Source organism: Ambystoma mexicanum, chromosome 2q (assembly GCF_040938575.1).
Source record: "Ambystoma mexicanum isolate Mex_15411 chromosome 2q, UKY_AmexF1_1, whole genome shotgun sequence".
Taxonomy (NCBI): Eukaryota; Metazoa; Chordata; class Amphibia; order Caudata; family Ambystomatidae; genus Ambystoma; species Ambystoma mexicanum.
In genome coordinates, this window is record NC_090924.1 from 1294967650 (window position 1) to 1294990906 (window position 23257).

At 44.0% G+C, this 23257-nt stretch overlaps 1 protein-coding gene across 1 annotated transcript in view; it reads right to left on the reverse strand.

The window, feature by feature from the left end:
- Positions 1–23257, reverse strand: part of NEK11 (NIMA related kinase 11) — a 1698151-nt gene that overhangs the window by 1114857 nt on the left and 560037 nt on the right. Inside the window, exon 4 of the mRNA XM_069648723.1 lies at positions 18483–18601. Within this exon, the coding sequence (XP_069504824.1) occupies positions 18483–18601 (119 nt within the window). The remainder of the gene's footprint in view (positions 1–18482; positions 18602–23257) is intronic.

Sequence of the window (23257 nt, forward strand, 5' to 3'; positions counted from 1 at the left end):
TAATACTTCATCCCAATGAATTCCTCTACTGCTGGTAGTGATTGTCTTAATATAAAAACAATTTGCAGAAGCCAAGGATTATTTTAATACATTGGGATGACAAAGGCCACTCGCTGCAGCTGGTCACTCTTCTCAACCTTAGGACACTGCATCCAAAATGCCATGTTACGCTCAGTAATTTGTTATATAAACGTCAGGCAAGTGTTTAACTAAAGGAAAATAAATTAAAATTCGTATGTCTAAGAAATCGTGGTACATTGGAGGAGATAATTAATTTACTAAATTCTGAAATGTGATTTAAAACCTGCTGAAATTGCTCAATTTTGAAGGATGATAAACAAGCTGTGTTTAATGATTAGGTGAAAGCTCACAGGAAAGAGTGACCGGGAAGAATGGCTGAAAGGCGTGACAAGAAAGCTAGACAGGAAAGTGAGACAGGGAAGCGAGACAGGGAAGTGAGACAGGGAAACGAGACATGGAAGAGTGACAGGAAAGAGTGACAGGAAAGAGTGGCAGGAAAGAGTGGCAGGAAAGAGTGGCAGGAAAGAGTGACCGGGAAGAATGGCCAGGAAAATGGGCCGGGAAGAGTGGCCGGGAAGAGTGGCTGAAAGGCGTGACAAGAAAGCTAGACAGGAAAGTGAGACAGGGAAGCGAGACAGGGAAGTGAGACAGGGAAACGAGACATGGAAGAGTGACAGGAAAGAGTGACAGGAAAGAGTGACAGGAAAGAGTGGCAGGAAAGAGTGGCAGGAAAGAGTGACAGGGAAGCAAGACAGGGAAGCGAGACAGGGAAGCTGGACAGGAAAAAGAGGCAGGAAAGAGTGACAGGAAAGAGTGACAGGAAAGAGGCTGGAAAGAGTGACAGGAAAGAGTGGCGGGAAAGAGTGGCAGGAAAGAGTGGCGGGAAGCGAGACAGGGAAGCGAGACAGGAAAAAGAGGCAGGAAAGAGTGACAGGAAAGAGTGACAGGAAAGAGAGGCTGGAAAGAGTGGCGGGAAAGAGTGGCGGGAAAGAGTGGCTGGAAAGTCTGGCATCCAAGAGGGGCAGAAAAGAATGACAAGAACAAGTGGGTGGAAAGAGTGACAGGAAAAAGTGACAGGAAAGGGAGACAGGAAAGGGAGACAGGAATCACTGACAGTAGAGACTAACAAGAATGCTTGACAGGAAAACGTGACAGGAAAGAGTGACAGGAAAGAGGCTGGAAAGAGTGACAGGAAAGAGTGGCGGGAAAGAGTGGCAGGAAAGAGTGGCGGGAAGCGAGACAGGGAAGCGAGACAGGAAAAAGAGGCAGGAAAGAGTGACAGGAAAGAGTGACAGGAAAGAGAGGCTGGAAAGAGTGGCGGGAAAGAGTGGCGGGAAAGAGTGGCTGGAAAGTCTGGCATCCAAGAGGGGCAGAAAAGAATGACAAGAACAAGTGGGTGGAAAGAGTGACAGGAAAAAGTGACAGGAAAGGGAGACAGGAAAGGGAGACAGGAATCACTGACAGTAGAGACTAACAAGAATGCTTGACAGGAAAACGTGACAGGAAAGAGAGACGGGAAAGCGTGGCAGGAAGGAGTAACAGGGAAGGGTGAAAGGAAAAAGTGACAAGAAAGAATGGCAGGAAAGAGTGGCAGGAAAGAATGACAAAAAGTGCCTGGAAAGAGTGGAAGGAAAGAGTGGAAGGAAAGAGAGACAGAAAAGAGAGGAAAGAGTGGAAGGAACAAGTGACAGGAAAGAGTGTGTAGAGAGATTGACAGGAAACAAGAGCACGAAACAGAGGAAGGAAAGAGTGACAGGAAAGGGAGTGACAGGGAAGGATGAAAATAAAGTGGTAGGAAAGAGTGGTAGCAGGAAAGAGTAGAAGGAAAGAGTTGCTATTTCGGAGAATAAAAGCGTTGCTATCAATGACAGGGACGGTAAACCTGACTTGTTACAGCTGCAGTAATATCTAAGCTTTGCACGAAATGGATGTGTTGTTTTCAGATTTTAGTTACCCATCTAGTAGCGAGCAAAGTGGGTACTTTTTTTGTTAAATCTGAATTATTGTCCTTTTTAAGCAATTTTATTTCTTGAAGAAGATAGCATAGTGAAAGTGTTCAGCGCTTCAGTATTTCAGAGTTCTGGTGCATGCCACATGGGCACAACCCACGATGCTATGCACTAATTATCCAGAGAGCATCAGCGCTGCTTATGTTGTCCTCAGACTTCTCCAAGTAGTAGTTCATGCAAGGCAGAGCCATGACATCATGATTATTACACACATAGCATATGACATCATTATCACTTTGTATACTGTCCCCAGAGATAGACCCCGTGTCAGGCCACCACATTTCCATAATTCTAGCAAACACGCAAGAAGGACCTCCGCACATAACACGTAGCATCTCCTGACACCAACAGTGTAGGCAACAAATTTCAAGTTCTAATACAATCCCTTGACGGCTGGATGAGACAAAATGACTGGAAAAGTATGCCAACCAAGACTGAGATCCTGATGGTAGGAGCCTCTGTCCAGATCATACTGTTTTCTGTCATCGTCGCTCGGCATTTCTCCCACTCATTTGGCCATCATGACAAACATAGCAGTCATCCACAAAGACCTGTCACCTGCCCTCTAGATAACACAAGTGGTAAAATATGAGTTTAACCACACAATGAGGAACAAGAAACTTTTTCCTTACCTGGCCCAGCCTGCCAAACACGGGCCATAATGGCCTTGGCACAGCCTTGTTTGAAGTACCCAAATAGGGTCTACCGAGACTTTCCTAGATACCAGACATTGACCAGACTCCAAAATGCTGCCTCTATTTGCTACCGGGCAGCCTATCGTGCCCACTCTTAAGTCCACACACTGGATGCTAGTTGAAAAACCTATCAATTTTAAGGCTCTTTGTCATCACGCCTTCTATGAGACCAGCACTGCCTTCCTCTGGGACCACCTTAAGAAATACCAACGTTTGAGTCACCGGCCACCTAGAACTGATGCACTTCTTAGGCGACCACCTACCGGGAAAAGGCTGTGTGTCCTCCTGCATATCGCTCCAACTCTATGGAACGACCCACCACCCTGTATAAGAGCCGCCGAAAACCACCCGCCATGTGGCAGGCATGGAAAATCTCGACTTTTGGAGGCTTGCTAACTAGGTTTTCTGGAAACCCACTCATTAAGAATCATACATGGCGAGTGTGCGCTCTGGAAATAACGGAATATAGCATTCACGCCACGAGGTCTATTGAAAATGGCAACCTTTTAAAATCTCAGGAAACCTTGCATAACATAACACATTGTTTAACACTATTAATAAGTGTGGTTAGCTTTGCAAATACTGGGCCTCATTACAGGTTTGCTGGTCCGGTAACAAAGCAACCGGCACCATTGTTACCGGACCAGCAAACTACGAGGTCTGCGAGCGGGTGCCTCCCGGCCGCCAGGTCTGACCTGGCGGCCGCACCGGCACCCGCTCGCAGACCTTGATGGATGCACACGCACTGTTATTAAAGGTGCCGGTGCATCCATCCTCCCCATTCCCATTGAATGGGGAGTCATTTTTTCCGGCGCCCGGCAATCGGCAATCACCTGACTGCCGGGGCTGTAATGCCCTGATAAGTTGCCATTGCTGGGCGCTGCAAAAAAAATTACTCCGGCGGCAGCCGTGACGTTTTTACCAGCATGGCTACTGCTGGGCTCATAATGAGCCCCTTTGTGTTTGATTACAACACGGTCTGAGTAGGAATATTAGCACACAAACGAATATTGACCTGTAAAATCTGCGAGTATATATCCTGTCCAATCGCAAATGAAGTAATGATTCGGAAGGACCAACGCAATAGACATGCAACATTGCTAGGGAAACAAGTCGGTGACCAAGCACCCTTCGCTGACACGTCTGTAGAGTCTGCAATAACAGCTTCAATTCTAGACTCAACGCCTTGACCTCCCCCAATACACCAGATTGAGTCCCATTGAACTGGAAAATAATAGCAAAGCACAATACACCTATTATCAAACCCCAAGACAAGAAGCACTTCATTTTTTGCCGGTGTGCACTGCATCACAGGTAAATATTTGTTTAAGTTACAAAGCGTGACCCGCTTATATTCTTTTACAAATATTTTTGTATTTGATTTTCAAACAGACAAAAACACGATGGAACCATTCAGGAGAGAGCAATGCATTATTACCCATATTCTGAGTCCTACAGTGATTGGTGATAATCACACATAAAGGTGATAAGATTGAGATCCAGTTCACCAGATGTAGGAAAGGGCGCATGCAATAAACCCTCCTGGGGAGTCCTTTTGGCAAATATTCAGGTATAGTGGTTATGAAAACAAACACGATTTCCAATGCTGGGGACTTAAGGGACAGTAATCGTTAGAATCGATAAACGTTATACAAGGGTCCCAAATTCTCCTATATTTAATTAGGGTGTCGGAGAGGGTGGCTGTGATTTTTCCCATGGCACATATCTGCCATATGTTTGTCCACCACATGTTCATCAAAGGCACTTATGGCTTTTTCCACTTTTGAGTTATAGTCAATTTGGCTGCTGTCTGCATGTGGCCTGAGAGTATGGTGGGTGAGGCCCTAAGGGTCACAACTGTAACTGTCAAGGGGAGTTGAATACCCACAATTCTGTGTATCAAGTCAACGACTGCCACCCAGAATAGCTTAACTATCGTGCATTGCCACTATATATGGGCCATGGTGCCAGCCTTCTCGCAGCCACGCCAACAAAGAGGGGTGAGAGCAGGGTATATTTTGTGTAGCCAGTCTGGCGTAAGGTACCAGCGATATAGGATTTTGTAAGAATTTTTGTGGAAGTCGTGGTGCATATTGATGTTTTGACGGCTCTCCTCCACATGGTTTCCCAGAATGAGGGTGAAATCTCATGTCCCAGCTCGTCCTCCCATCTCCCCATGTAGCTCATCTCGTCTATCTTCCCCTAGATCAGTACTTTACATATATATATTGGACAAGTCTCTACTGCCTCCCCCCTTTATTTTAGGATGAGAAGACCAGTCCTTAGCTGCGTGTAGTGGAATCTTCGTATAATTGACCCAACTGTTTTAAACCCACCACCCCCCAAAGTAAAGTTTGGGTCATTAAAAACTGGCGTCAGAGGGGAGGGATGAATGGTGAGCTTGTGGGTGCACACCGATTTCTCCCAGTAAAATAAGCTTGTAAGGGTAGAGGGCAGCAGCGAGTGTCTCTGAGGTCGACTGTTAGGTGGTAACCATGGGAGGGAGGCCAACGGCATATCCGAACTTGCCTGTTCAAAGTCCCTCCATTTTATGTGTGGCTGCGAATCCACAAAATCAGGCACCATTTAAATCTGTGCTGCTAGCATATAATTGTAGTTGGACAGCATCCCTATTGCTCCCTGTTACTTCGAGTGGCTATCCGAAGGGGGCTGGGGGGGCTTACCCTGACAGATAAAGTTCCAGATTGTGTTTTGCTGTAGTTGAAGGGATAACCCGCTTATATATCCAGATGACTTGGTGGCTCCCGAGCCCCAACGGGAACTCGCATTAGAATTCGGGATTGCCAATGGATTGTATATCCAGCGTGCCCAGCAGGGCCGGTGCTAACACTAGGCAAGGTTAGGCGCTTGACTATAATGTGAACATGTTAGAGTGGCAAATGCATGATTTTTTAAATAATATTTATACTAATGTATTCTCTCTCGTGAGGCGGGCAACACTCTCAGCTGCACTGTCGGCAGCACAGCAGGGCATGCTGAGCAGCCACTGTGAGGTTCGGGTCGGACTTGGGTGTGGCGTGGCATGCGCAGGTCCTCAGGCGGCACTTGCCCATTAGCACTGCATGTGCCCACTGCCCTCATGACTGAGGCTCACTCACGCAAATGTTCTTTCTTCTCTGACTTCTGGACAAGTGGACAGTTTTCCGGTGACTGGATCGTCTGTGGTGGCACGCCCTGCTGCACACTAGCTGGAGTCTTGTATATCACGACCAGAGGATTCGAGGGTATGTGATACTTTGAAATGTTGTTCACAGAGTACTGCAGAATAACTTCAAGATTTGAAAAGGTTGCAGTGCTGTGATTGGGAATGTTTTAAGATTTCCAGGAGATGGGACTAATAATCAGCAAAAACAAAGTCCTCGATCGGCACGGCACTGCAGTACTAAGTATATTATGCAGGTTTGTAAAGCACCTTTTTCCCCTGGCGGCAGCTTCTTGGCGCTGCACCCAAGTCACCAAGTACCAAGTCACAACACAGTAAGATGGCTCAGTGGGTTAAATGCTTGTTGCTGTAATCTGTGTTTGATCTGCGGGGCGCAGGTTCAAATCCCAGAAAAGCCAACACAGCCTTTAATCCATCTGAGGTCGATAAAAGAGTACCAATTACGATTGGGTAATAATAGTAATGTGTGTAAATATGTTCTATGTAAAGCACTTTAGATTAAAGTGCTATATAAAAATCAAATCATTATTATTTTAAAGTGGGGTTGTAATGCTTCCTTGAACGATTCCCGTGTTTCAGTTTGTCCGAGTGAAGCTACTGTGTCACCTCCCAAGCCCCTGTGATTATTTTAAGACAAATATACCCCCCTCCCAGCAGCCCATCAAAAGCTGCAGGAGCCATAATTACGGCTTATCTCTTTCTTTCATCTAGCAGAGCTTTTAAAGTATGAGCGATTTACATGTGATGGCCCATTTAAGAGACCATTGTTTTGGACAAGACGTTCTTAAAGTTTTCGTGTTAAGAAATGCAAAGTGACATTTTTATTGTAGAAGCACACACTAGAAGCCCACACAAACCACCAGTTATCTGGCTTAAGCTCGGCCCTCCTCCAGGCCACATAACACAAACAGGTAACCTTTTCACACATTACCTTTTGTTATGAGTCTAGGCTTGAAAGTACATTTTCAAAACTCTTTCAAAACTCAAAAGCCATTGTTTGCCTTCTGCTTAATTGCATTCTAGTATTTGTAGTCTCCCATTCAAGATGGGGGAGAGTAATGCCACAATTGTACACTTTCTGCCTAACATGTTTCTATAAGGATTTATATATTGTTGTGAATACCTTATTATGATCTGTGTACTTTTTAAGTCCTCTTTATAAAACAGACTACTTACTGTTCAAAGCCAAACATGGGTTGAAGGGAAACGATCAGAGGACAAGCTATTCATTTTTATATGCCCAGGATGTGGTAAGGGGGCACAAGCAGTGGACACATGTGGGTGAGCAGGCATTTTTCAGAGGGTGGACGCTACCCAGCTTGGGTGTATTGGAGGTGGCAAACTTGCAAAAGTGTCTGGATACAAGGATTTCCCCCAGGTTGTCATGTTCCAAGTGCAGACACTTACCCGCCAGACCACATAAAAGTGTCAACAAAACATATGTCTCGTATTGGGATTTTATTTTATCTGGAATATTTCACTATAGATTGTTGCGATAAAAAAATAGGCACCTTCTACACTTTGCTAGTGTACTTATTGGAAACTCTCCACTCTCAGGTCATTTTTCCAATGTTGATTATTAAAAAAAAAAATTGATACTCTTTTGTCTTTTGCACTTTCTTTTAAGGGGAAAGGTCAATTGAGCCAAACTTGTATATTTCACGTTTTCGCTATGGGGGCAGAAGTTCTCACACCGAGGAAAGTGTGGGAGATATACCCCTCCCCAGGTCGAAATAGCACATTTTACAGCACATTTTGCAGCAGGAATAGGAAAAAAAGCTGTATCCTTTACAGGAAGGTATAAACATCTCAGCAACATTTACCTGACCTGCTCAGCTGACGTTGCAACATTCTGCTGTAGGATCCCCTACCTCCCCCTTCAATTCCTGCACCCTGCCAAACAGTATTGGCCTGCTCGCCCCCTCCAATAAAGGCTCAGGGGGTACATTGGGGAGTCCCCTTCTCATTTTGAAGTGAGCAGCACTTGCAGAAGAGTTAGAAATTCCTGCATGCTTTGAACCAGCTTTGAGTCTGTGTCCGAGGAAAGAAGGTGTTCACAGATGAAGTAGATGATGAGCCTGTTGAAAGCCCCAATGAAAAATTCAAAATGAACTTTTTCTTTGCCATCAATAACACAGCCCTTCATTCGTAGAAGAGAGATTTACTCAATTGCATCAAATTCGTTCTGTGTTAGGCTTCCTCTATAACATACAAGTTTGAATACTAAGGCAGCACATCAAATCTTTTACCACTGCTTGAGGATAGACAAAGCTTTACAAAATGGGGACTTGAGGGACATTGATGCGTCAGATTTGTGCAACGATTTGCAAGTCATTGGAAGAAGAGTTCCATATTGTTCATCACCATAAGATGTACTGAAATTTGTATACAATAATAATTTAGCAGAGTATCCCCAAAACATGCATTGCTCTGCAGATTCTCTTGACCCTCCCTTTTTCAGTGGCATGTGGCGAAAGAAGCTTTTCAAAGCTAGATTTCTCAAACGTTATGATTGATCTTCGATGATGCAAGAAAGACGTGTTGGTATAGCACACCTGTCAACAGAGCATGACATTTCTCAAAGCATTGATAGCAAGAAACCTGTCCTCATTTGTAAAATTAAAGCTCTGAAAGTTAATTTCTAATGTATGTGCATTTTCACTAGTTTTAACACATCTGGGATGAAGTAACATGCAGGCCTAGATATGTGAGTTTCTTATGTCTGGCTTAACAAAGGCATCATGTGTCATACATGATGGCTTTGATGACTGTGAACCAGAGACATATGTTTCATGGTTTATGTCAATAGGTGACCCAACACTACTGATTCAGTGTTTATTAGGTTTTGGAGAGTCACTCACTTTTCTTCACTCTTTTAGGTGTTTTAAGACTATTAATAAGAGACTTATTACAAATTATTGTTGAATTCAATACATATCATACTTAGCAAGTGCTTACAGGTGTCTAGTATGCATTACAAAAATATTGTCTGTATTGTATTGTCTATGTATAATTTACAGAAAGTATTAGATACACATGAATCAGCATTACAATTGTTGTTGCTATAGTATCATGGACTAGTTTAATAAACCTGTATTTATGAAACACAGAAGCTTTAATTTGACTTCTGAAACCTAACACTGAGTGGACGTGAGGGTGAGGGAAGTGCAATGGGATCCATCCACAGCAGAAGACGTGAGCAAAGAGTTAGATGGAGGTAATGGGTTGCAGCAATCGGTAACAAAATGGGAACAGTTTGTTGAGAAGGGTTAGGAGCTGGAGTAGAGGGGGTGCAAATCTAACACTGCCTAGGGTGGCAACATTTCTGACGCCCACTGAAATGCAAAAAACATTTCCAGTGCTCTTGGACATCCCGCTAGTAACAGAAAGGCTAATCTCTGTTTTGCTCCCGGACGCCAATCACTTCGCAATTGCTTGCATTTTGTTTTAGCAAGGGGAGACATGCACTATCATTTATTTTTCATAGTGCAAGTGAGTTTTGATTGCACTAGAAATGTTTATTTCTATCCCACGTGGACAGGCCTTGTTCCAGAAATCTATCTCAACTCGAATTACCAACAATGGGCCTCATTACAAGTCCGGCAGTAACCTGCCGGGTTCTAACAGCAGGTTGCTTCCGGACTGTAACACTGTTTCTGCCACCTGAGATCCCGGGGCCACCACGACATTACAAGTCCCGGCGGCCCGGGATATCAGGTGGTGGAAGATGTTAGTCCCCATTCCCAATTGGACTCCATGGGAATGGAGACTCGGAAGCACCGGCACCGTTTGTTACGGTGCCGGTGCTTCTGTAACAACTGTGCCTACCAGGGCTGATGCGCCCAGCAGGTCAAACCTGCCCGGTGCATCTGCTCCGGCGGACAGAGTTGTAGTCTGCCGGTGCGGAAAGGGTACTGGTACGTTGCTACTGGCACCCTTGTTTCTGGACCGGCAGACTCCTAATGAGGCCCATTGGGGGCATTTTGAATCACCAGAAATGTGGGTTATCAAAGTTTAAAGGGAACTAATTGGAACAGGACCTATTAAAATGACTATTATTCCCTTTGCTAGAGTCATCTCCTATTCCATCCTTACTCCCACCACTTTTGATGAATGTCACCTGCTTGTTATACACGCACATTCACTCTAGTCACGCCTCTCACTTCCACTCCATTCGAGTTTAAAAAGATGTGGCGTCATTATGAGTTTGGCGGTAATTCCGCAGTAAATATGCCGAATTATCGCCAAACTCGATTACTGTTACCCCCACTTGGTCCCACTGATTTGCAGCGGGATTCCAAGTGCTGGTAGGGCAGTGTTAATCCCCATTGTCGGAGTCTATAAGCATCGATATGGATTTTGGCAGAATTACTGCAGGCAGTAATTCCTCCAGTTTGGGCGATTTTGGGCTATAAAGTCGAGGGTTTACTGAAGGGAAATCCTCCACGTTACCACCGAACTTGTAGTATGATGGGGCAGTAAGGGAAATACTGCAGTTGTTACCACACTGCTGTACTTGTAATTAAACCCTTAGTCCTAGGACACTGATGTGGAGGGCAGCCTTTCCTCTCAATCACAATCCTATGTCATGGCCCGCCATCTTGCTAGACCGCCTCTCAGTGCATTCAGCATGTTTTAGCCGCTCTGAGCTAGGGAAAAAGCAGTTTTCTATTTCTAGCACAGGGCACGCTCTCATCTATCCCTTTTCACCCCCCGCCCCCCTGTGTCACCATTCAGTCCCACCTTCCTGCTCACTTACTGAACTTGCACTAGGGCTCCAGAATGACCTATGAGATGTCTTACGTAATGAAGCGGTTCAACTCTCACCTCCCACAGCTATCTGTGATGGCTTTCACTGAGACATGGCCTACCCCCCACCACACTGACACTCTTGCAGCCCTCCACCTAGACTTAGCCATGTTTATCACTCCTCTCTTTGAGTCCCTACTCACTGAAGCCCTGACGGTAGTTCAACATCCTGAATATGTGCAAAGCCCACTACCTGAATCTGGACTCCACCCTCTCTGTCCACTCATTAGTCCTTATTCACAGTCAGCCAAAACACCTGAGGATGCGTTCTCGTATCTCGTTTGATGGATCTGCTGAAACAGTGATTCTTAACTGTGGAACTTGAATGCAGAAATAAATAAGCATACGTTGAAACATCACAAAAAGTGAAATAGAAAAATCCCTTTGAAAGAATGTCCCTCAAAGAGCATATTAAGAGAATTATACCACCTCTGTGGTATTTGGGAGTGCAGCCCACACCGCTGGCTTCACAGCCAAGGTCCTTTTTTGCTTGTATTTTGCGTGGCATTTCACAGAGGCACCCTCCCAGTGGATTTGCACCCTACGTAGTATTACTAAGTATTTGACGAAACCAGCATTAACAAGAAATTGTGCACGTTCACCTCTCCTAAATGATTACATTCTCTGCTTTGTCTTTCTCTATTCCCTGCTTAAATAGTCCTCCCCATTCATTGACACTTGTCCCTTGCACCACACGGCCCTATACCTCTCTGCCTCTTTCCCCATCACCCTCCGGCTCCCTTTCCCTGTACTCCCCTAGCACTAAATTCAAATTTAAAGCCAACTCCTTAGCTCATTACCTAGTTGAACTAAGGGCCCCACCATGGCAGTAAGAGTACAGCCTCATGGATGTGTTCAGTTGCCAGATTAGAGGGGAGATCTAGGGTTGATGGCAAGGGTATTTGGGGTGGTGATTTTCAAAGTGGGAGTGATGAATTTAAGTCAAGAAGAAAGAAGAGTTGGGATATAAGCATATAATTGTTTCGGTACCTGAGTTTTTCCTTTGCTTGTGTAACTTGTTTTATCAGGTATTGCCTTGTATCACAATACTTTAATTGTCATAAGTATCAAACTTTAACTTTATATTTTTTCTAGGCACAGTACATTAATGTAACTACATAAAAAGTCTCCTGATGATCCATTCCATAACAAAGCCGAATGGTGAAACACGTGTAGAGAGAGAAAATTTTGAGAGACCATAATAAATTAATATTTGACACAAACGAAAAGACTGAACTACTTCATTTGTTCTGAAAGATTTGCATTTCAACAAACAAAGGAGCCAAAGGACTATAAGTTGGCGCAAAAGCAATTTCTCCCAACTCTGTATTTTCCATTAACTTTTGTTGTGTAGCAGCTACAAAGGGATAAATAACTTTTGCATGCCAACTGACCTATTTTTTCCAAGCAACCAGTCCTAAAACCCTTTTTGGAGATCGCCAGGAGAAGGATATCATTGACTGCTAACTTGAGGACTCTCAAGAAAGGACTGCTTAACAGCGTTGCCATTATTATTATTATTATTATTATAAGTGTATTTATAGGTCCACAATGAATGAATACCCTAACAATAATAATAATGGCTATTGAGCAGGCATGTCTTGACTTATATCCATCACTGCCCTCTCATCTCATTTTGAGAATCACCATCCCAATCACTCCTTCACTCCCCATTGCCATCAACCCTGCATCTCCCCTCTAATCTGGGTGCACTCAGGTCACTGGGTCAATATCCACTATCCCCCTCTCCTTGCCACATACAAGGAATGTATGTTTGCCCTCTCTTATATCTACTTGCTATGCCACCCTCATCTTATATCTCAGCTCTCCTATACCCTCCAGACCATCCTAAGCCCCTCAACCATCAACCATGTGAGTCTACTCCGACTCAGCTACTTCAGATAAGAGATAGCTTGAGTACTTTCATTTGCCTCTTCCCTCCTTCCTCCATTTCCTGCTCATCCATTTGCCCCACTCTCTCCTTTCTACATTCATTTCCTCCCACCAGCTGTGCTAAACTAGCCCCATCTCTGTGCTGCCACCCAGGATAAGGGCCAGTAACACTGTCTATACCTCAAACAGTCAGGAACTGGCAATATACTTGCTTCTTCCTCTCCTCCCTTGAACCAATCATTTGCCTTTTGGAACTAGCCAAACTGCTGCAAAGACAATACCATCCTACCAATCAATCCATTTCTTTTTGCATTACTAAATCAATGATCTGGTGTATGCTGTACACAACTTTCTCACCACCTACATGGATCTCCACAATACTGCTGCAGTCACACCACTAAACAGCAGGCAGACATAGGGCCTCATTACACGGATGGCGGAGAACCATGGCGCTATTAGCGCCATGGTTCATGCCGGTAAAATACTGGCACCGCCTTGGAGGAAAGGGGAATTACAGCCCCATTCCAAGGTTGGTGGGGCGGTAATTCCCCCTTCCACCATTGCCCTTCCCCATTCCCATTTTTGCCCCATAGGGCTCAATGGGAATGGGGAAGGCGCTAATTACGGTACCGCAAATTGCGGTACCGTAATTAGCTCCCTGGGTCCCTTTGCGGGTTGGTTTTTAACCTCCTCAATATTGAACCTTCAATTGATGCTTTAAAAGAACCTTCTCTACTTCTATCTCTGTTGGGTGTTGGCTTGCAGGACACTGCTTTTTCCTCAATTGCCTGCCTGCTACTACTGTGGTCACCCCTTCTCCATCTCCTGGACCACTGCCACATCTTGCGTCAACTCCTATGCAGTGATTCTTGTGGTCCTCTCCTCTTCACTCTTTGCACCTTCTCAGTGTATCTTTGGCTTCTCCTATCATTATTTATTGTTTGCTGGTGTTATGTTTGTTCATGATTTTTTTTGCATCAGCGCCATCAAAGCCAGTTTGGCTGGTATTATGTTGCGCTTATTACATATATATTTCTGCTGCAACTACTATCCTTATTTGCTGATATTACTCTAGTCCACTTCTCCTTCACACCTAAACTGTCTTCTAGTATCTGTGTGGTTTCACCATCCACCACTGTAGGGTACCTTAGTATCTAATGCAGAACGATTCGAAAACATAAGTCATGTACCCCTCAGCTTCTCAACATCTCACCTCTTCTCTGTTGTCCCATATCTTTTCCCTTAATGTTCTCTGACCTGCCCCATGGCTTTTGCAACATAGTAGTTCTCAAGCTATTAATTATTACCCCAATCACCACGACCTGGATCAACTTCTTGAATGTCCACACAATCTGTCCTCCGCTTACCTCTCATTCCATTAAAACCTTGATTTCTACACCTGCCTTCAGATGGACCCTCTTAAAAAGTATCAAACTTTTCAACCCTTACCATAACATTCCTTTGCGCCTCCCCCACCTCTACCTGCTGCATCCATTCGATGGCTCTCCATGACACAAATTACATCTTCAAATTCCTTCTTCCCCTTTCCAAATCCATTCATGTACTGTCCGCCTCCCCCCTATCTAGCTATCTCCTGTTACTCATCACTTCCTACTCTGCAATTCTAAGCCCTCCTCTTAATACCTTGCTGTCACATCTCACCAGCTCTGCCTGCCTCGGAGTGGTGCTATCTTCAGACCTGCAGGGTGTTGTCTACCATCTGCCGAGAAGACCCTGAATCATGATTAAACATTTCCTTCCATAAATCTGTATTTCCGAAAAGATGGACTTCCATTCCCATAATGCACCTAGAAGATACCTGGAAAGCCCAGCAGCCCAAACCAGAAACTATTTTGGAGTCTGTGTTGCATGCACACTAGCTTCACTGTGACTGGAAGCCCACAGACTCCTTTCAATAGACTGCAACATTCAAAATGCTATGGCAATTATTGTGCTTTTGTTCAATATCAAAACTCCTTGCGTTGTCAGCACTGGACCCTCTCCCAAGTCCATGCCAGAGACTACCATTTAACACACCTGTGACTGATTGTGTGCATCCCAATCATGCTGCTCCACCCTGCTTTCCACTCTGCTAGCACTGCTTACCTGCTAGCACTGCTTATAAGCTTCCACACCCTCAAGCGTCCTTGTTCTTGCACTGTGTTCTGTTCTGTTCTGCTGTTAGAAAATGTGTATGGCGTCCGTTCGCCCTGAGGCATCTTGGCGCGAGGGAAAGGAACGGTCAGGCAAAAAGGCTCAAGAGCTAAAGAAGTAGTGTTTTAAGGAGACGTCAAAAATGGAAATGATTCTCAACACCTCTTAGGGCGGGAGGGAGATAATTTCATAATTTGCCAGCTGAGACCGAAAAAGTCTGACCGTCATTCTAAATAGGTAAAACTTAGGAACAACATTGAGGTGGGAGATAGCCGAACGTAACGTCTGTTGAGGGGCATAGGGCTGACATCTATCCTGTAGGTAGTCAGCTACTTGATGGTAATCTGCTCAATGAACCAGGCACAGTGATCTAAACTTAATCATTTCCATTACAGGGAGACAATGAAGAGCACAGAGTACTGGGCTGATGGGGCCATAAGAAGCCGAGGGAGCAGCCTGAGCAGCTAAGTTCTGTAAAAGCTGTAACCGATGTAGTAGTCGTGCGGGTTGAGCCGGGTACAGAGCATTGCAATAATCAATGCGACTAATGATCATTGCAGATACCTCCTGTCTTAGGAAGGGTGTAAGCACACTTCTGGGACCAGCTCACTTATCCTAAAAGAACCCCCACTCCCTCTACCAGGTTCGACGTTGCGCTACAGTCATGAACCTATGCTAGACAGATAACACTTTAAGCATAAAAACGTAGCATTTATTTAACAATAAGCAGACAAAATAGACAGCAATTTTAGTAAAATGGGAAGAATAAAATGCATTTATAAATCAAAGATATTTAGAACACAGTCTCATCTCACGTTCCTTTTAGCCAATGTTAAGGACCCCGCTTAGCTTATCGACCGGCTGCTCATCCCAAGATGGCATCCCTCTGATCAAACACTGCACTCCTGCACCCTCCTGCTCTGGCCAGTCCTTAAGTGAGAACTTAGCAAGGAACGCCACCTAGGGGCAAATGAAAGCCCGGGCACCTGCACACGCTCGGCACAAGACCACAGAAGAGTCCTTTCCTATCAATATATGTGCACATTTTTACAAGGTTGGGCTGTCAATCAGTGTGACGCAATGGTCCAGAACCTTCCTTCAGTGTGAAACATGTTTGTGCTGGTGGAAAAATCAATTTCTGCTCTGCGCTCTTCCCTCCCTCCCGCATCTATAGCTGGGAAGCCTTCCTTAGGAATGTGGTTCTTATCTGCACCTGCCCTGCAAAGTGTCTGTGTACTGTGAGGCCTCTTGCGAAAGTGGAAGCTGTTAACCCTCTGTGAGCAACTTCAGGAGAGCTCACGTTTAATATAGCTCACTATGCTTGCTATCTAAGCGCTACTAAAGCATTACTAAGCCATCTATAAAAGCTCTGTTTATCAGCATTTAGTACACTCTTCAAATAAGCTATTAGTCTTAGCTGTTAATACAGCAAGCTATAGACCCAATATGCAATATGGTTAGCTCAGTGGGTCAATGCACCTACACCAATGTATCTACGCTTTCCACTACATTTCAAGCTGTTTTCTCTCTCGTGAGAATGAGTGCCTGTTTACGAAGGATGGCAGAGCCACTGTTGCACATATGCATTGCAGTTAACTCCTAGTGAGCAAGCTCTACAGGGCCTACACTCTGCTAGTTAGTATCATAGTATTACAAGACTGGCCATCTAGGCGCTATAATGCTTTAATACTGCAGGTCTGAAAGTACTCAATACATGCCTCTATTAGTTACTAAACTCAGTCCTCTGCTCTACCTTTGCAAGCTATGCACTTGTACACAATGTAATTAGCTGAGCAGGTTTTGCACCTGCGCATTATTATATAACACCACCAAGGGGCGCAAACGTAAGGGCAAAAATGGTAGCACCTTACGAATTATCTTGAGAAAATTACCAGTTCTACAGCTTGCACTAACCTGCAAGGCCATAGAGAGTGTGGAAAAGTCATGCCTAAGTTTTTAAAGCCTGCCACAGGCACAGGCAAATTATCAAGATTTGAAGGCCACAATGAGGAAACCCAGAGAGTAGGATCAGGAAGAGAACCCACCACCAAAATCTCTGTCTTGTCCCAAAAAAGCTTCAACCAATTGCCGTTCATCCACCCCTTCACGGCCCCCAGGCACACACATAGGTACAACAACACCTCTGTGGTTCTGAACCTCATGCAGCTGTAACCTTTTGGAATCTCTCTCTGCATTGCTGACTATTCTACCTTTGTGCTTTGCCTGACTCCTTCTCAGCTGCCTTACTCCAATTCGTTAAGCCTTGTTCCAGTACCCTGCTCAGTTACCTTGTACCAATTTCGTGCTCAGTTTCCCGTTCCAGTACCCTGCTCAGTTACCTTGCACCAGTACCCTGCTCAGTTACCTTGCACCAGTACCTTGTTTCTGTTACCTTGTACCTGCACCTTGCCCCTGTTGCCTTGTGTCTGTACCTTGCCCCTGTTATCTTGCACCAGTTCCGTACTACAGTGTTCTGCTCTCCTAGTCCCTGCTTTCCTGTTCTGAACTGTGTTTCCCTTTTGGGGCTCTTGGTGTCTGGTAAGTGTTGTATGGTGTTCGCCCCCGAGCAACTTGCACAGAGGCCTTGAGCTTCCTTATTTCTGTAGGTAGTCTCAAGTCCAAACTTTGTGTACAACCCTAGTGGGATTCCTCAACGTGTGTCCATTGCATGGTTCCCATCTCTTCTTGTTCATCTTCGAGGTCTGCCCTTTATTTCCTATTTCGTTGTTCTGATTTACCTGTGTTTACCCTCCTGCTCTATGCACTTTCATGTGCCTTTATATCAGCATAGCCACCCCAATCCTACTGGGTCCTCTGTGTACCCTCTGACATTTGCCCACCCAGCTCCTTTACCATCCTTGCTCTCTCCCACTGGGACTCCCTGTCCACAATATCAGCACCTCCTCTCTTTGAAGGAGGAACCTGAGACAAATACTGCCATCACACCCCCTCCCCACCTGAGCATAATTGTATATCATTGTATCTGCTGCAGTATCCTTCTAATGTCTCTCTACATTGTCCCCATTCCAGGTGTTCACCACCCCCACCACTACCACTACCTGGTGTACGTGTCCTCCTATCAATCTGTTATCATTGCTGCACCTCATATTGATGCAAATGTTCCATTTAATACTGTTGAACTCAGATACAGTATTTCAGATAGAAGTGCTATTTCTTGTCTCTGAAATAACTCTAAATGCAAAATATTATTGTGAGTATGTTAAGTAGCCTTGGACCCTTCACATTGGCATTTCACATGTTTGACTTTATTTGACCTTTGACAATGTGTTGCTATTTATCCAAATAAGTGTTGTCTTATTGGCACACGTGTTATTGCCAGCAGGGATAGACAGACGGGCCAGTAGACCACTTACTTGCTGATGTCACTCCAGTCTTCTCTTCCATCCCCTCTCCTTCATGTCTTTCCACCATCCACTACTGGATGGCACTTTAAAGCCTAATGCTGAACTCGGGTATCTCTAAGCATTGTCATTTATCCAAACAAGTGTTGTCATATTGGCACAATTGTTATTGTTTGCATAGATAGACAGACAGACAGGCAGACAGACAGGTAGCTAGACAGATACAAAGACAGGCCGTTAGACCTATAGAGAGATTATTGTCAGAAGTGATGCATATATAGGTGCAAAGATAAATAACCAGATGGATGGACCTTTAGACAAAGAGACAGACAGACAGACGGACGGATAACCCTACCTTTCATGCATGTAGTGGACGCCAAGCAAGAGCTGCACAAACCACTCCACTATTTGGCCTTCACTGAATCGTTTCCCCGCTTTCTTGTACTCCTGTATTTTGCAGTCGAGATCCCGGCCCTAAAACAATAAATACACATTTATTGGGTAACAGCAGTGTCTGACATGTCTATGGATGCAAAGTCACAAAAGAGGAGCGTTATGCTACACACTTACACGCCATTTTGTGAATTGCTCACATCCTTGTGTACCTCCTTTTCCAAGTGTTTCCCTAAACTGTGGAATACTAGAAAATTCGGAAAGGCAGGACTTAAAAACCTAGATTGCTGGTTTTCAATGCAATTTTAACTCAGTTGGTTTATATTAATGGTTTACATTGGGTCTCATTACAAGCCTGGTGGTCCGGAAATAAGAGTGCCGGTAGCAACGTACTGGCACCATTTCCATACCAACAGACTACGAGAAGCCTTAGCAAAAGTGCCTGTGCTTCCGTATTCCCATTCTAGTGGAGTCCAATGGAACTCCACAGGAATGAGAACTTACACTTCCCGCCGCCTGACATCCCAGGCTGCCGGGACTTGTAATGTCCCAGTGTCACCAAGATCTCAGGTGGCGGAACAGTGATACGAGGTTGGTGGCGGTTACCACTGACCTTGTAATGAGGCCCATTGTCTTTACCAGCCTTTCCTTGCGAAGGAGAGAGCCCCTCATTGTTCCATTGAATCCAGCAGCCACCAACAACAACCCCTGCTCCCTCTCTGCTGGAGCCGGTGCATAGTTTGTTATTATGGACTATCATTTTGTTATTGTGCATCCTGAGGCCGATGGACATTTGATGCATAAGAAGAATTAAATAATAATAATAATAATAATAATAATAATAATAATAATAATAATAATAATAAATAGCAGGCCGTGCAAAGGGTGTCTGGGTTATTATAGAGGTGTTTTCTTTTTAATTGTTACATCAATTTTCAGAGCTAATTTCAGGAGGGAAGTTTATGTAATTACAGCTCTCAAGGACACGACACTGATTTGTATCCATTGCAATTAATGGTTGCTCCTGAGATGGTTTGGGTGAGTGAGGTGGTGGGTGTCTGTGATAATACAGGGCCTTAAGGCTCACATTAAGTTTTCACAAGCAGATCAGATACACGATAGATACACCGGCATTAAAAGGGATCCGATTCAATTTTAAATGCAGGCAAGATGTAAATGAAATATACCAGCAATAATAAAGGGTCTTTGGTTATTTTGCTTATTACATTTGATCTAAGTAACAAGGTCCGAGTTTGCCAAGTGAGCAGTGTGTTACCGTTATACTTTTGTGTACCTCTTGAATGGTTTGCAGGAGCGCAGTTCTGTATCTTTGTTTTTGTGTCCATTGAGTTTGTTGCCTACTGGCTAATATACAAACCATCTAAACAAAATCTTGTATTTGGGGATTGTAAACTATGGCTAGGCCAACCAGATAATCCAAATCCCAAATGATTTACCTAAATCACGAATCATCTCGATTTAAAATCCTGGATGAACAAGACTACACACAAACACGGGCATGTCCCCGACATCATATGCTCATCTGAGCTGGACCTCAAATAGAACACACAGGTGGAACTGTCATGGTCTGATCACCATGAGCTATGAAATGAATGGGAAATCCACAACCATTACATAAACAGACTAACCAAAAAAGGACAACCACAATACCACAGCCTTATCAGACGTATGAACAAAGTGAACAAACACAATTGTGAAGACAAATTCACACTGCCCAAGAATAATTTCCAAAATAACCCCTCCCACTCGCTAGAAAAACTGTATCTAGAAATCAGTAAGAAACTGGGCATCTTTGCACCAAAGAAATGGAAAGGAATAAAAACCATAATTAAAATCCACAACTTATGGTTAAATGATGAACAGCCTTCCTTAAAAGGACAAGCCACAATCTAGGATACGCACGGAGGAAATCAAAGCCACTTAATAACATACTGGCATGCAAGATACATAGCCGGGGCTACCATAGGACCATAAAAAGAAAAGAAACGATACTGTCAAACCTGTATTTCTTCTGCTCAATGTAAAACTAAAGACGTTTTCTAAATTTACAATGAGCAAACCCACCCACAATAAACTAGTAATCAACCCAAACCCTCAGATGAACTAGTCTGAATTAACCCACCCACAATAAACTAGTGATTCACACAAACCTTCAGTGGAACTGGCCTATGTTCTTACTACGGCCTTTCAGGATCAATTTGCCAAAATTCAAGCCAACAATGATCAGATGAAGCAACCACCATAAACCAGGGCCTTCTACCTACGTTTATAGAATTCAAATGAATTACAAATGATGAGCTGATTAATATCATTAAGAAATTAAACTCCACCATTGAATAATCTGACCCATGGCCAGCCTCCTCGATCAAAGAAAACACAGTGAAATTGGTGGAACCATTGATTACATTTTGTAAGGCATCACTGACATCAGGCAGTATCCCGACATTACTAAAGACTGTCACCATAACACCTCTACTAAAACGGTTTGAGTGCAGACCAGGGATACCCAAAAACTACAGACCCATATCTAAGATTCCTATCAATGCTAACATTCTGGAAAATACAACTACCATCCAACTAGTCCACCACAGTGAAGAGACCCCAATAATGCATACAATCCATCTGATTTTAGCTTGATCAATAGCAGAGTAACAGGTCTCCTTTTCATGAAAGAGAAAATTCTAAAAGTACTTAACAACAATACACCAACAGCCCTGAAATGTCTTCATCTATCAGCTGCCCGTGATACAGCCAACCATCAGACACTATTACAGAGAATAAAAGTTCTGATGGGAATAGATGGTACTGCCTTGAAATGGATCATTAGCTACCTTCACAATCCCACCCTGATGGGTTTCAATGGGAGGCGTCAACACAACACTTTTCACCTTAAAGTGTGGCATTCCCCAGGGCTCCACTTCATCCCCATGGCTAATCATTGTTTATATTAAACCCTTGCAGACATTTTCAAACTCTTGACAACATCTCTTCACTAATACATGCATGATTCTCAGGAATGATTGAACTTCAACAACAATCAGTAGATAAGTGAACTCCTCCATAGACTACAGGATTGGATCATAGATAATAATCCCTGCCTCAATGCCTCTAAAACAGAGATTGTCTTCTTTGGGATATTAACTCCACCAACACAACCTTTTAAATGGTCACTCCTTAGGGGTGCAACACCCACTTGTTCGGGACAGATAAATATCATAGAAATAATTTTCAACATGAACATTTTGTTTTTAATAATGGGCTGAAATGGTGCCTTTTACAGCACACTTTTGAAAATAATTGCCTAAAAAGCCACAAAGTTTGCAATTGGTTTTGTAGGGTAACTTGTTAAAATAATCCAATAGATGCAAGTCACCAACAGTGTGCAGGAGCATTATCCAGAGCATTTTCATGATGCCTTTCCCCCCCAATATATGACAGTATAAAAAATCATGTGCATGGTGGTTGTTCCCACAGATTTACATGCTGGATGCACCAACCAATATCAGCCAGCATTCCCATATCAGAATATACTCAATTTTGCTTTGCGCACAATGCCATTAATGATACTATCCAAAAACATGCCCATGCTGTCTCTGCTAATATATGCAAGTATCCCCATGTAAGAACATACTCCTGTTGGCTTTGCCTAAAAACATTACATGCCACATTAAGGAAACATGGCTGCACCAACATAGGCCAGTATAGCAATGTAAGAACACTTATCATGTGTGTTTTACCATGGATAAACATTAAAACACAGCATGACACAGTAAGAAAATATATCCAGACTGGCCCACCAATGCACACAATCAGAGGGAGGCCCCATGTATACTGCCGCTCATTGTGCATTTTGCTGGCCGGGCTGGGGGTCCATTTCACGAATTACTTGGATGACACCCAGCTCGTGTTTGAACTGAACGGCAAGTACACAGAGGATTTGGATAGTGTGAACAAAGTTTATACTGCTATTCATCAGTGGATGACTAGAAATTGCATGTGCTTAAATGCCAAAACAACAGAGTTGATGCTCTTTGGCTCACCTCAGGCAAGATCCAAGCTGGACCCACAATACGCAGCTGTTTGTGCAAGGTCACGATATCCCCACCGTGGATGAAGTTAAGACACTGGGAATCATTTTTGAGTCATCTCTGAACATTAACGCCAACCCAGAGAGTGTAGTGAACAAGGCACAGTACACACTGCAGCTGTTTAGGTTAGTTAAACCCTATGTTTCTGAGGGAAATTGTGCCACTCTGGCATGTGCCCTTGTGATGCCCCGGCTGGACTACTGTAATGTCCTCATGCTGGGCATTAGCACTAACAATCTTAGACGACTGCAAGTCTTTCAGAATGATGCGGTCGGCATCGTGAGGAATGTTCAGAGACATTAGCCTATTTCTCTCCACATGAGAAATATTCATTGGCTCCCTGTAGAGGCCTGTATCCAGTTTAAGGCCTCGACATTAGTGCATAAATGCATAAATCGGCAAGCCCGTAGCTACCTCAAAGAAATTGCTAACATCTGTACTCCAACCAGGCTTACTAGATCTTGACAAGGAATCCGTATCTCAGCCCCCAGGAGTAAGAGAGCTGGAGGGCTGAGTAGATCCTTTGCTTCACAGGTTGCCCCTTTGTGGAACAAGCTGCCTTTGTCTCTTTGTGCCAAAACAGATCTCCTGAAGTTTTGAAAGGGAGTTAAAACTGTTGTCTTCGGTT